This window comes from Rhodnius prolixus, unplaced genomic scaffold (genome assembly GCF_049639745.1).
Source record: "Rhodnius prolixus isolate KJV_2025 unplaced genomic scaffold, Rpr scaffold_35, whole genome shotgun sequence".
NCBI classification, from domain to species: Eukaryota; Metazoa; Arthropoda; class Insecta; order Hemiptera; family Reduviidae; genus Rhodnius; species Rhodnius prolixus.
This window is the reverse complement of record NW_027411629.1, coordinates 513,491-529,097: the sequence shown is the minus strand read 5'-3', so window position 1 is coordinate 529,097 and position 15,607 is coordinate 513,491. Positions and strand designations below refer to the sequence as shown.

The following is a 15,607-nucleotide window of genomic DNA, read 5'->3' as shown; positions in this document are numbered from 1 at the left end:
TTTATGTCTATTTTCACTTAATGATTCAAAATTCACTCAAAGTTATTATTTATTATTTTTAATAGTAATGGTAATTGCGAAATTCGTTGTAGCTAATAAAGTAGAGGGCGGCCGAAATACTCAAGCAGTCCCTCAATTAAACATGAGTTCAAACTAAATGGCGACCACACTATGTTGTAGGCAAGCACCTTACCGAATGATGAAACTTGTTCTCTATACTACTTGGTAGCTTGAACCCAACTTTAACAGAACTTAACTTGTACTCATGTAGGACTCTACCCCAGCTCTTACCTGCTCACAGCTTCATTAATCTATTATCCCTCTCACAGCTAATATGTACTTTTGGAATCCTACAGCACTGCATTTTGCCCGGGAAATTTAATTACCATATTAAACGTAACTGATTTTTTAATTTTTGTTGAAAATATAGGCCAATGTGATTGACATTTAGTGCGCTATTGGACCCCTCGCTCATATCATTCCTTCGTTTTCCAAACCAAAGCCTCCTGCAGCCGTACTAAAATTGTCTCCCTCTAAAAAAGTATGCCAAGAAAAAAAAAAAAGGCTACAGGTTTGAAGTAAAAGGAATAATATGCCATTAAATTATTCAATTTCATCTCTCTTTTGAATGTAGGCCGTCTTTCCTACCGACAATACGTGCAGTGCGGCTTATATCCTTCCCAGGGTATTCAATAACTGGTCAATGCGATTCAGCACCTCATTCTGCAGAGGGCCGACAAGAGGGGTACATTCATCCAAATGTTCACCCCCTTAACACCACTCGGCGTAATACCACTGTAAATTTTGGTGAGTACCTATAATGAACTTATGGCCTACATGGGGTTTATATTCCTGAACATAATTTCTTTAATGGCTGCAGTTTTGAGGCATTAAGCAAAAACGGCTCAAGTCACGTGAAAATTTACGATACCTTCCCAGGCCAAGCGATCTGCTGCCTTAATGCTCTACATCCCGAATTACCTGTCGCCAAAATTATTGGACAAGATGTTCTTATTTTTACGCTTTCTTTAACATCTAATTCATACCTGCTGTAAGGTAAATAAGTTGAAAGTTAATAAAAAAGTAATAAACATCAGTGTTGATTAACTTTGGTATATTTGGTATAGCTGCAGTTGTATTTGAGTGTACAAATTGCCGAACGCTGCAATGACGGACACAAGACTGGGTGGTCAGTAGGAGTAGTCGCGGTAATCGTCAATGTAGTCATCGTCCACACCGGGTGGCACTAGCGCCCCGTCTCCAACCTCTGAGATACTCTCGCCGAACCCGAACATCGTTGCAAAGCCATAAATTAATCTCAGCACAAATAATCGTACAAAATTTATTAGATTTGTCTCTCTTGGCAGTTTTTGAAGAACAGTGTCACGATGGTTGCCTTGAACACTTGAAATCTGCAAAATAATAATAATAAAACACAAAATAAGAAAAATAAATAAATAATATGTTCCAGTGCGCTTGTTAAATGCTAAATTCAAAACACTGGCATTACTAACTCCGGAACCTGGATATTTGAGTGTACCTTAACTTGGTTAGTTAAAAAAATCAGTTAAATAATTAAATTTCTTATATTTTTTTTAAATGCTACAAGGTCTAGTACCTCAATTTCCACAAACTTTTTTGTTTTTTGTTCTGTTTGGGAATTTGGAAAATTTGGGCGACAGTTCATCCAAACGTTCACTCGGTCTTGTCGATTTGCTGCCTTAATGCTCTATATTCCGAATGACCGGTTACCCCGTTGTAAAAGGCCTTATTCTTCTAGTTATCAATTCTTATCAGGTCCTTTATCCCACAGTAGCCTTGAGTAGACCTCATAGGACTTGATAGCCAGTAAGACCGCCTGGCAATTCAAAAAGATGACAAGTTATATAATTATGTGATCTCAACAGCACTTTGAAATATTGTGATTAGCTCTGAATGCATGGAAATATTTCAGTCGTATTTATTATGATTTAATTATTGATATCGTTTACAATTGGTAGAAAAGACCATATGTTTCCAAAAAAATCAATAATATATAGAAATGTATAATATACAGTGTTAAAAGTTTTAGTCATGTTTATTTCCTAAATACTTAAAAGACTGTGGATAGTCTACTGAGGAGTGTTAATCCTTGGATTGGTCCTTCACATACCGGCTCCTACTCTTTCTTTTCTTGTGGCTGACAGTTTACGACTTTAGGGTAACTGGTAGTCTTAGTTTCCCATCATCTTTGTTCGGTTTAAGAACTTTGAAGAGCTTAATATAGTTGAATTTAGGAGCTATTCTTTAGTTATAAATATGATGTTTTATTTATCAAATGGTTTATTTACCAATACTTAAACTCGAGGGACTACACCTTGACATAACTTTTTTTTAAAGTAATGTTAAAACTATAAACTAGTTAAAATGAAGATATCTTACGGCCAGAGCTAGGCAGACTGCACTGAACTGAATGAGCTGTGTCCAAGTCATAGTCACCTAGGGTACAGTAACAGCGTATGAAAAATTTATTCAGTTAAAGATAAAGTTGTAAAGACACAACTTAATAACTAAATTAACTCGAGAATTATATTTATTCTCCAAACGCCAACTTTGCAACACACCTGGGTGTAAAAATAACTCGCAAACACTCACTCAACTTTCTCTTATTGCAATTATAACAATGTGATTAATGAAATGTACAAATTATTATACTCAGTGGTCAAATTGGGCCAGAATGTGCGGGCTTGGTTCATTAGAGCAAAGATCTATAAAGTATACCGGATTAAAAAATAAGTGAAGAACAGTTTTTTAGGCAGTACTGGTTGCAATAATCGTTTGTTGCTGTAAGGGAGGATAACTAATTTCAGTGCCTTTTTTTTAGCACTCAGGCTATTAAGTTCTACTAAGTCAGTTCAAGGTCTATTTGGGACTGCCTGAACTTCCTCATGAGAATTGGTTACCAAAAATCGTGCTTGCCTAGGTACTTGGACGTTCAAGTCACAGAGGTAATTTAAGAAAATATTTACACTATCTTGACAGTTTAAATTTATTTATTCATCTATTTACTCTCTAAAGAACCAGCCTTAAATCTGATGGAAGAAGATGAACTAAACAGACATTGTGGTTTCGTTCAGGCCCTATCTTTAGACAAAAAGAGGACATAAATGAACTGATTATAATGAAGGATAGAAAAATAGGATATTTTGCGATTTATGTTGCTACAACAATAGTAAAGCTATTCCATGAAAATATTTGCGCTAAAGAAGTTTACAAACATTCCGGTTGCTGTGGCTCGGCAGGACTAGTTTTTGTAAGTTGATAAAAACCTATTTGTCGAGATCGCAAGATCGTTTAATTGAACGATTTTTTTAAAAAAAAAGAGTGACAGAAATAAAGATTAAAAATTTCGATCTGATTTAGTTTGAACTGATTCTTTTTCCGTTTGTTCATTTTTTATTTTGGCATTATTTACTTTTCTTTTTCTTTATATTTAATTTCGTTACTTCCAAAATAAGCAGATTAAAGTTTCACTCTCCAGTAAAGTAAAGTAAAGTAATCGTCTATTTTTTTCAGGCGGGGCTTAACGCCCAACTACCATTTCCTAGGTGTCGTGGACGGAGGCGACTATCAAACGTACTTTACTATTTCTCATTTAACCATTATATAAAATCCAAGGCCAAGACCGGGAATCGAACCCAGTACTACAATGCATATTAGCTTTGCAGGTCTCGGCACTTTCATCCCCAGTATGTGAAACCGTACCCTAAACTGGAGCGGCGTTTTACAGGTTCATACTTCCGATTGACGGTTTAAAGAAAAACGTAGGAGCCATTTTTTAAAAAATCTCAAAAAGTGTAACCTTCATTCTGTAGTGATACCTCGCGTTGATCGCTAAGTTACAGTCGGGCTTACTAATAGGACGGAAACCTAGTGTCAAAGTGATCGAAAAACCTAATTTGAATTCATGCAACTTTTCATTTTGTTTCTGTACTCTTACACACGTGTGAATTTCATGTGTTGGAAGCTATTTTCACATTCAAAAGACCTCAAAACATAATTTCTGATGAAAACTCATTGTGGTAGAAGCAATATGTATAGTTCATGAAATACTGGTCAATTATGTGGGAAACGAACAAGTAAAGCAGACATGTGTACTTACAGCGAAGGCAGTTCGTCTGTAGTTGAATGGATGCAACCGAAACAATGTGAACCGTTCTCTGTACACGAGAGAATAACGGCACTTTATCATTCCATTACTTCCCACTATTTAGTCCACAGACTTCATTGCTCGATAAGAAACTAACATTAATTATCATTCGAAGCTTTTTTTAGCTATCAGTCTATAAATGACGACATTTAAGTTGGTCAACACAAACACAATTACACACTCCATTACATTTTGATATACCTTACCCCGAATTACATGTGTAAAGCACTTGTAACTTTACATAACACATGTAATATACATAAATGCTTACTCAGAATACTATGTTTCATCGAATTCATAATTTTGTGCGCAGATCATCTGGGCAAAATGAAAATTCAAAAATTCTAGCTTTAAAATAAGAATGCTCAAATACAAATGATAAACAAAAAACCTTAGTTCTTATGAGCTGCTTGGGTTTGTGTATTGTATTGTTACATATAAACCTCAAGTATTTCATTTAGCGGAACCAAGAAAACAAACAAAACAGTATGTTAGTCCAACATTGTAATTGAAACGAGAAAAAAAAAGTTTTCCAGCTCGAATCCTACGTGTAGCTACTTGTTATTTGTTAAAAAGAATTAATTGGTAGTTAGTCGTTAAGAATTTTTTTTGTTTAAAGAAAAAAAAAAGCGATTTCTTTACTTTGTAATAGAGCTAACGGAAACAAAAACATTCTTTCCGCAGAGATTGTGAAGTTACAGCCTTTGACGTGACCACTACGCTGTTTGATAGTTGATCTAGTGAGGCTTAAAGCTTATGACCTCCTGGAACAAACTGAAAATAACAACAAAGAGAAGCACTGAATATATGGAAAATGCATCAGCTTCTCTCAAGAGAAGATGCGCAGTATAGGGAATTTCAAGGGCTCGATCCTCGGTGCCTGAACTTACCTGCAAGTTTGTTAATGACGTCGGTATTAACTGAAACACTTCTCTAAGAGGCTGTGTAATCATAGTTTGCTCGGTGAAATTAAATAAATATAGCGTGATATTCTTTAATGTATTTATTTAGAAGTTTTTTCTTTTCTTGTGCGAGCAGTATCGACCAATTTGTTATTTATTTTTTAATTGTATAACTATTTCTGTTATAAATAAGTTATCTAAGAACAGGTGAATATGCTTAATAATTAAGCTACTTGTTTATACATATTAAAACTGTCCGGTAGGACAGTTGTATAAGGGTTGACCATCAAAAACTGCACGAAAAAGCGTAACGTTGAAAAACACCCAACTTTGACAATTTTTTTCTCTTTTTCTATAAAAGATAAAATTCCCAAATTTTCTTTAAATCTTACTCCAAACCCTCCTTTATAACTGTAATTTTTTTGCAACCACCCAGATCTAATAGGTTTCGAGAAAAAAGTTGCCGAAAATGAGCAAAAACGGCTTTTTCAAAAAATGTTCTTGTTCTTGTTGTTGTTGTTGTTGTTCTTGTTGTTACCTTTTTTGTAAACAACGTAGCGCCTAAACGCGTGAACCGATTTTCATGAATGAGGTGTCATTCGATTCAGTATTTTATGTAGATGTGCCTTTTGGGGGTCCCGACGCTGTACATCGAATGGGTGAGGAGTTAGCCCCCTTTATGTAAGGCCCCCTCCAAAATTATTATTACTAATTACTCTGTAAATCTTGGCCCGATTTTGATAAAATTTGGTAGGATGATAGGGTTAGGGCTCCCCTACGTAACATTAATGCGGCGATCAGCTCTTACACTTGTTAAGGGGAAGTATAGCAATCGTTTCAAATTATCGACACGTGAACCGATTTTTATGAATGAAGTGTCATTCGAATCGAAATTTTATACAGATTTGCACTTTAAAAGTCTCGGCACCGTGCCTCATAAGGAAGGGAGTTTGCCCCACCCAAATAAGGCCCTTTCTAAAACTATTATTACCAATATTTCTATAACGCTTAGTCCGATTTTGATAAAATTCAGCTCGAATAAGTGGTTATAGCTCCTCTACGTTGCTGATTCTCTTGCTCCTACTAAGAGGAAGTACTGCAATCGTTTAAATTATCAATGAGTGAACCGATTTAAATCAATGAATTGTTCGATTAAAGAATCTTTGCCTCTTTGCCTTTTAGGGAGAAGTACTGCAATCCTAGTTTATTTTTCTTACTCCTCTTAAAAGGAAGTACTGAAATCGCAGTTTAATTTTGCTATTTACGTACAAATTCCTTCCTATGTTATTCAAAACGCTTTCTCAAAAAAATTGTTATTGAGGATGGTTTGGGAGCCGCAACTACAATCATTCTTTAAAAAGATCTCTCCAGTGGTAGTTAACACCTTATCAGGTTATAATGATAGAATTGCTTATTCCAAATTTTAAAAAAATCTGTAAAGAAGATATGTAACTTTGTAAAATAGACAAAAAGGAAAATCATCCAAAAGGAACAAAAATCTCCTTAACAAAAACTTACAGTTTAAAATGTTAAGTATAAGGGTTGATTAAACGCCAAAAGGTACACAAATCAGCCAGTACCCAACATTTCATTAATACTTCATTAATATTTAAGTAATTCTACTGCATTAATTTTCATTAATAAGTTATTTTTTAGAATTTATTAGATATCACAGACCCTTATGCTGGCCACTTCATTTATATTATTTTTTTGTTATAATTATGATAAATCACATATACGTACATGCATGTTAAAGTAAAGATAAAGTACCTTTTGGCGTTTAATCAACCCTTATACTTAACATTTTAAACTGTAATAATGTAAATTGTTTCTCTCTACTGGATTCTATTTGCTAAAGAAATACCAGTGAATTATATTCTGAATCCTTACATTACATAAAATGTTCTTAAATACGTGCATCATATTCAACATCACAACTGGGACTGTTCTAATTTGCTATACAGGGTGAAACAGTAAAAAGTAATGTCCATAGGCCTACCGTGTGTAGTACATCTGAAGTGAAGTTCAATGACGAATCGGCCAACTTCATATTTTCCACTGTTCTTGAGTGACGACGTCACTTAATTTTTTTTTCTAAAAACATTACTTTTTTGCAATAAAAATGTTATTACTCAGAACGTTTTAGTCCGAATTCGATTCTGATGATACGGTTAGAAAGACAGATAAATTTTCTAAAAATTTACACTATTTCAAAGCATAAGGTATTCTCCAAACAGCCTCAATCTTCTTCCGAATACTGGAAAAATAAAAGGAATGGAAATTTTTAAGAAAACTCAGGTCCTTATGTGATCATCATCGGACCTAGGTGCTGGCACTTTTTATAAAAGTTTCCTTGTCTAATGGGCTTTCTAATGGTATATCATTTTCCAGGATTCCTTTTATCTTCGTATGAGAAATTACGTTTTTTTTTTTACAAGAAAACGTGTTCATGAGCGCACAACAGTGATAGTTTATCAAATTGTTTAATTCATTGAAAACTCTTTTAGCTGGACCTGTTATCAATTTTAAAGTAGGCTGCCTTAAAATAAGGAAGTCAAAGGTTACAAATTGCACTTGAAAATTTACCTATGATTTCTGTGAAATATTTGAGAAAATCTTAGGAAATATTTTAAACGAGTACTTAAACAAAAATTCATATAGTTTGTATTTACTCCAAATTACGATTTCACACAACTACACTGTTGAAAAAGAAAAAAAATGTGGATAAGCCTTAACAACCATCTGGACCCACAAACAGATAATCCTTATATCTGAATCTCCTTAACAAAAACTTACAGTTTAAAAAGTTAAGTATAAGGGTTGATTAAACGCCAAAAGGTACACAAATCAGCAAGTACCCATCATTTCATTTATACTTCATTGATATGATTTAAGTAATTTTACTGCATTAACTTTTCCTTCACATTTTTAGAATTTATTAGATGTCACAGACCCTTATGCTGGCCAGTTCATTCATAATATTTTTTTGTTATAATTATGATAAAATGAGTTCTGAATTATTCTGAGTAGTCACATACACATGCATGTTAAAGTAGAAAAAGACAAAGTCAGAGTCAGCCACTGTTTAAATTTGAATCACGAAGGATTTAAAACAATATTTCAGTCTTGAATTCGTCTTACCGAAATATTCGTGAGCACAAATAACACACAGTTAATAACAAGTAGATTATTCAACAATGAGTTTTGATTTGTGCCGGGTAAGTTGCTCAATTTATGATATAGTGATATATGCATATAATTAAATTTTTTCTTAATTACAATTTTATTATGGGAATATACTAAAAATATTTTTTTAGTTGATTGTTTGCTAAACTTAATTGCATTTTTTGTATCGCATTTATATTTCATTAGTCTTTTTTAGTACTTTTTTTTATAGTTTCACAAGGATGTGTAAATTTGATTTATTTATCTATTTTTCACAAAAACTCCGCTGACGGTCAGTGACCAAGCGTAGGTCTTTGTTTATATATAATTTTTGTTTGAATTGTAACCGAAAATGGTAATAGATGGCAGGAGCTGCAGCATTATTATAAATTTGAAGTGACCCTGTGACCAAGTGACTGCAAGAGCGATATACTGTTTACCGCTAACATTTTTAAAATAATAAGAGATTCATTCCTTGTCGTATGCTCTGCCTGGCCAGTGCCTTGATTAACGTTGTCGCTACTGTAAGTTACTAGCTTTCCCTTTCAATTTCCTCCGGATGTGCTGATGACAGTCTGATTTTACCTTTGCTTCCACAGCTAATTTGGAGAGATAATGATATGGGGGTTTATAAAGAAAATCTCTCAAGAGTAATTAACAGCATAGTTCATTTTCCTAGGGAGCCAGAAATGTTTGCAAATACTATAAGGAACTGTATCGAAAGAGCTTGCCCTCATAGTTCTTCGTCCTTTTTGAAAGATCGCCGTAAAAATCTGTGGTTTAACTATCACTGTTTTAAGGCGAGATAAAAGTCGTTCAAACTTTTGAACCTTTTTAGAAGAACTTATTCTATAATTGCAAAGAATGCTTATCATGAGGCAAAAAAAGTTTATTTACAGCTTTGCAAAGACTCTAAAAGTGAGTATTTTTCTTCTTACAGCGCTCAATTTAAAGCCGCCTCTGATTCCAAAGAGTTTTTGGAAACTTGTTAATCGCCTTCGTCGAAAAACCTTCGTTTGTGGGAATATTCCGATGGAGGAGTGGGTGTGCCATTTCAGAAATATATTGAACCCCCCCTGCAGTCTCCCCTACTTTCTTTGCAGCCCCATTTATTACTTCATCTATTCTAGATTCTCCCTTCACACCTGAAGAACTCATGCCTATTCTTACTGACCTCAAGTCTAATAGGGCTCCTGGACCTGATTGTATTATTTACGAATTTTATAAGTTCTCCCCTTCCTGCTTTATTGACAGACTGCTGGCTTTTTTCAATTATATTTTTGACTTAGGCCTACTGCCTGATTCATTTGGCCATTCTATTATATTTCCGCTTTTCAAGAACGGCAACATTCATGAGTTAAATAATTATAGGGGCATCTCTTGCTTGGATACTTTAGCCAAAATTTTCACAGCCTTTCTTCTTTCTAGATTAGAAAAATTCGTGAAAACTAATAACTTGATATGTGAATTCCAAGCCGGGTTTAGACGCGGTTACTCCGCAGTTGATAATATTTTCATTCTTATTAATTTAATTAACCTTAAGCTATTAAATAAAGGCCAAAAACTATATTGTTTCTTTGTTGATTTTAAGTCAGCTTTTGACACAATAAATCACAACTCATTATTTTTAAAATTATTCAACTTAGGGGTATCGACCAAATTTATCAACGTAATAAAGGCAATGTACGCCTCTGCAGCTTGTTCAGTACGTAGAATAGAATAGAATAGAATAGACAAGAATAGAAAAGAAATTTATTATTCTGGGACAATTGTCCCCTAAGAATAAATACAGGAACAAATAGAGGCCTTAACAGTTTGGCCTGTGATTAAACAGAAAATAAATAAGTATTTACAAAAAAGTGAAAATAAAAATAACAGCAGAAATTAAGGAAATAAATTAAAACAATTAGAATTTCGGAGGAAGCTGAATAGAAAGTAGATAACTGAATAGACGGGATTTAAAGATGGATAGGGTAGGAGCATGGCGAACAGATGAAGGCAAGGAGTTCCAGAGAGTGGTAGCACGTATTAGGAAGGACTTGTCAAAGGGACTTGACGTACGTACTGCTGATGGGATATCTGAACCTTTACGTGTGAGTTCAGGCGTCAGGCAGGGCTGTTTGTTAAGCCCAATTTTGTTCGCTCTTTTCGTGGATGATTTGTATTTGCTCTTGGAGGGGGGAGTGATAGTCGACAGGGTCAGGATTAACGTATTATTATATGCTGATGATATTGTTCTAATAGCTGATAATCCGATTTCCCTTCAAAGAAATATTAAAATTCTCGGTTACTATTGTGAACAGTGGAATCTCACTGTTAACCTTAGGAAATCTAAAATAATGGTTTTTCGGAAAGGCAGTAGATTGTCCTCTTCAGAGAAATGGTTCTACAGAGATCAGCAGAAGAAATCTTGAATAGGTACGAGGGGGTACCCAAAAAAACCGGAATTATTTTTTAAAAGCTATTTATTTACAAATTTTTTACAGAACAACCTTATCCCCTTCAAAATACTCTCCATTACAACTAATACATTTGTCCCACCGGTGCTTCCACTGTTCGAAACATTTTTTGTAGTCATCTTTAGAAATGGCTGACAGCTCCTTCTTCGTTTTTTTCTTGACCTCTTCAATGTTGTCAAATCGGTGACCTTTCATGCCCTTTTTCATGCGTGGAAATAAGAAAAAGTCGCACGGAGCCAGGTCAGGCGAGTAAGGTGCGTGGGGCAGCGGAACCATGCCATTTTTAGCCAAAAACTGTGTAACAGAGATGGCTGTGTGTGCAGGTGCATTGTCGTGGTGGAAGAACCAGTCTCCTGTTTGCCACAAATCGGGTCTTTTTTGGCGAACACTATTGCGCAATCTTTTCAAAACTTCCAAATACAAGGTTTGATTGACGGTCTGACCTGGGGGGACAAACTCTGAATGGACTACGCCTTTGGCATCAAAAAAGCAAATCAGCATTGTTTTGATGTTTAACTTGACTTGACTTGACATTTTTTTGGTCGTGGTGAAGATGACGTCTTCCATTGGCTCGACTGTTGCTTTCTTTCTGGGTCATAACCATAGCACCATGACTCATCACCAGTAATGACCTTTGACAGAAAGTCTGGATCAGTTTCAAGCTGTTGTTTCAAAGCACGACATGTTTCAACTCGATGTTCTTTTTGATTGTCAGTCAGAACTCGAGGAACAAACTTGGCAGCAACCCTTTTCATCCCCAAATCTTCCGTTAAAATTCGCTGAACCGAGCTCCAAGATAACCCACTACTCTCTGACAGTTGATCAATTGTCTGTCGACGGTCTGTGAACACCAGCTCTCGAATTTTTTCAACATTTTCGTCGATTCGGGCAGTTGATGGACGTCCAGAACGAGGTTTGTCATCAATCGACATGTCGCCATTTTTAAACCGAGTAAACCACTCGTATACATTAGTTTTTCCCATAGCGTCATCTTTGTAAGCTGTTTTCAACATTAAAACACTTTCAGCAGCATTTTTGCCGAGTAGAAAAGAAAATTTCAGAGCTGCACGTTGTTCACTTAAACTTGCCATCATAAAAAACGAAAAAAGAACAAAACAGCGCTGGTAAAAACAATCACTGCAGATGAACAGAACAAGCCAGGCATACAACACAGGCAGGACTGAACTGGCAAGGAATTGCGCTATACACGTCTAGCGGCAGAAATGCGTACTACATAAGCTCCATGCGCGGCAACGCAATTCCGGTTATTTTTGGGTACCCCCTCGTATATATCTTGGTGTTATCCTGACCCCTCTTTCCTTCCTCAGCTTGAGAGTAGGATTTCCACAGCTAAACTGGGCGTAAACACGGTTTGGTCCAGCTTTGTACTCAATAAAACTGTCCCTTTGGATGCTAAACTTCAAGTTTTCAATAGCGTGTCGTGGGCTGTCGTGTGTTATGGTTGCCAAATATGGGGGTTTCAATCCTTTGACTGCTTGGAAAAGTTTCCAACGTTTTTTTCTTAAAAAGTTGTTTGCTCTGCCTTCTTGTACTCCCAATTATATGTTAATCATTGAGACTTCTTTGGACTCTATTCATTCTTTTACACTAAGTTGCATATTAAATACTGCCTTAAAGTCTTGTCGATGGATGTTTTTCGTCTTCCTAAGACCACCGCTCTTCAAATAATAAAAAAAAATGCATTCTGGTTTAAACACTGGCGCTCCCTATCTCGTCTTTACAATATGAACTTTTCTGGATCCTTAGAAAGTTTGCCTAGTTGGAACGCTACTCTCTCTGGGTTTGTGTCTCAAATCGAGGCCGCCCGCCATGGGGAGGCTGTAGATCGCGCGTTGAGTACGGACCGTTTTCTTCTCTACAGAGTATTGATTTCTGATCATAGAGATTTGACTACAATGTCTTTTTTTTTATCATCTGGAATTCTGTGATCTGCGTTGGTTTTTCAAACTGAGGGGTGAATTACTTTTCCTGTATTACAGACCTTGGTTACAAAGAGATCCAGATGTCGAGAGGTGCTCTCTATGTAACTCAAATGTTCGAGAGGACTTATACCACTTTTTGGGCGAGTGTTGTCTTCTGTCGGAACTCAGAGTACTGTATTTTGGCAAGGGTTTCCTTAATAGAGGGGAAATTTTAAATTATTTAAATGACAGGGTTTCATGCCGCGTCTTGATTTCTTACGCCCGCCATATATGTGAAAATAAGGTTTGAATGGATTTCAGACATCTCTTAGTATTTTTTTATTCTTTTATTTAATTTTGTTTTTTTTTATGTTTTGCTCTATAAATTTATTTAATGAATTTTCACATATATGGTAATTTGTCTTGGTATGTTTATATTTAGGTATATTGATATTATTTTTAATTTGATTCAAGTGGTTCTTTTTATTTATTTATTCAGTATTTTTCCTTTTTCTTATTCTTCTATGTTTATTTTATTTCAAGTGATATTATACTTGTATTTTGTTATTTTGATATGTAATCAACGTATGCAATTTGCCATGTTTTTAATACTTGTTCACCTTTTTCAGTTTTGTTTTTTCTTTACTTAAGTTTTATTTCTTTGTTTATTCATTGTTTGTACATTTAAAAAATAATAAAGTATTATTATTATTATTATTTACTGTAAGTTAATAACTTGTATCTTATTATTATTATTTGGTATAGATAGAGCTTTCTCTCTTTTTTTTTTTGTATTTAACATAATTATTTTGTGGTATTACTTTTCATTTTCCATCTCCCTCGTTTATTTTATACAAATTTTCTATTATTTGAAGTTAATATTTGTTTTTTAATAGTTATTCTTTTGCACAATTATAGAACACGAGAGTATTTTATTTCGCTCCTAGTCGCCTCGGGTAATTGTCTACCGGACCTCATCTCACGATTGAGATATCCCGCAAGAGGCGCCCTCAAGGGTATTTTTCTGTTTGGGGCAGGTTAGGGATATCGTATCGGATAGCTCCGGCTATCTGGCGCCCGTAATGATACCGTCCCTGAGAGAGAGGAACCGAAAGGGATCTCTCCCTCTCCCCTAGCCGGTCACAGTATATACATATGTGTCAAGTTTCAGTTGTTAATAAAGACATTATCTATCTATCTTTAAGACTAAAAGCATTAATTTCAAAGTACTGCTCAGAATAATAATTGCCATAAAAATAGCTGCACAGTGTAGCCTAAAGGTACTTGCAAATCCTATGGTCTTTCTTTGCAAACTATACAATTTGTAGAATTTGAAGACATTTTATTTTTTAGGTATTTAAGGCTCGTCAACATCTGAAGTTATTGCACTGCCGGCCTCTGGATTGTGTTATCTCGTTAAGACAACACTGTCCATCACCGGACAGTGAGCTGAAAGAAGCTTCTAGGGAGATATCTAAAGGCCAGCAGCTGGATTCAATCCCGCAATCTCCCGTTGGAATCTAGTATTCGCTAACCACTCAGCTTATCCCTCTGTTGTGTTTTCTATGTTCTTAGTTTGCTGATTGAGTGTATCGGCAGAGAGCTAAAAAGTCAGTGCTTCTACATTTTTTTCTCAACTGAAAGACATGGATCAAAAAGATATAGCAAAAAATGTTTCAAGAATATTTTTCATTTCTACCATCATATTTTAGAAAATGCCTAGGTATGTAATCGTTTCGTCCACATTCTGAAATTGGTGGCTTTAATCCTCCCTGAATTCCAGTTCATATTAACGTTTACTTGAAATGCCTATTTACATAATGAGCTAGGAAAACCTACAGGCTCGGCGAAATAGCCGCAGTGGTGAGCTTTATTCGTAATTGTTCAAAACAAATAAATAAATTTGGATTCTCCAGCTGTTTTCGTATATCAATGAAAACACTTTTTTTTCTTTATTTGATCTCATTTGAACCTGGCCAATAAGTATTCAATTATTAATACACGCTGTATCCGCAAATAAACTTCCTTTAATCCACTGTTTCCTCAGTTTGAACCACTATTCTTCATACTAAACGCTTTGCGAATGGATTCTTTCAAAATGCTTTGTATCAGACAAGATTAAGCAATAGCTGCAGCATCAGGGAGAACAATATTGAACATTGAAAACATCCATAACTAAGGATGTCTCACGTCATCAGAAAAATTCTTTAGTCAAAACAGAGTGTTCGCATTCTTTCTAATGGAGAACCAGCTCAACCCTCCAGAGCTGACCTACCTTCACAATGTGGAAGAGTTTCACCTCCCAATACAGAGTGCAAGGTGGTGGAAGAGTTCCACCTTCAACCAGGCACAAAGCATCACACTTTTGTCAAAAATCGTTTTTTTCGGAATTATATATAGCTGGTTGGCCTGCCTTAATTCATTGTTTTTGTAATGGTTGTCCGAAATAAATCCTTTTTTATCGAGTGATAGATTCGTTTGATGAAACTAAAAAACCGCACTGGTTTTAAGAATGGTTTTTACAGACGGTTTGCGGCAAGTAGGGCCGTTAAGTTGATGTGGAATGCTTCTTCTTCATTGAGCTGAACGCCTGAATCAGCAGAACGTTTCCACGTGTGCTTCTACCATCTGATGTACTGAATCTAAAGACAGGATAGAGAACGCTCAGAATGAAGCTTATTTTCCAATATATTTATGTCAACTTGTCTAAATTTCTGAAGGAGGCCTGAAAAATATGTTAGAAAAAACCCTTTCCCCTTTACTTCTTCAATTTCAGAAAAACCGTTTCTGGTGTTATAGACTTTTTTAAAGTAGTGTCACACAAGCAACAACTGAAGATTAAAAGGAGTAGGTTGTTAGGAAAGGCTTGTGGTTTGGGGATTTGGAGAAAAAGTGCAGTGACTTTCGTTCCACATTACACTAGAAAAATCAGGAGTGACCCTGGTTTCTAATGGAGAAAAAACCAAAAAA

The 15,607-nt window shown here is 35.3% G+C and overlaps 1 protein-coding gene across 1 annotated transcript; it reads right to left on the bottom strand.

Moving 5' to 3' along the window:
* Positions 1 to 1,097: 1,097 nt before the first annotated feature.
* Positions 1,098 to 4,291, bottom strand: LOC141459961 (uncharacterized). The gene is made up of 3 exons (XM_074139549.1): positions 4,142 to 4,291; positions 2,422 to 2,478; positions 1,098 to 1,412 (listed from the first exon to the last, which is right to left on the bottom strand). The coding sequence occupies exons 1-3, from the start codon at positions 4,229 to 4,231 to the stop codon at positions 1,191 to 1,193; spliced, it is 369 nt and encodes a 122-aa protein (XP_073995650.1). The 5' UTR covers positions 4,232 to 4,291; the 3' UTR covers positions 1,098 to 1,190.
* Positions 4,292 to 15,607: the final 11,316 nt, after the last annotated feature.

Bases quoted from the DNA above. Each gene is read 5' to 3' on its own strand.
- LOC141459961 (XM_074139549.1), bottom strand. From the start codon at position 4,231: ATGATAAAGTGCCGTTATTCTCTCGTGTACAGAGAACGGTTCACATTG. The intron at 2,479-4,141 runs GTAAGTACACAT...ACTGTACCCTAG, and splicing joins ACAGACGAACTGCCTTCGCT to GTGACTATGACTTGGACACA. The intron at 1,413-2,421 runs GTAAGATATCTT...ATTATTTTGCAG, and splicing joins CAGTCTGCCTAGCTCTGGCC to ATTTCAAGTGTTCAAGGCAA.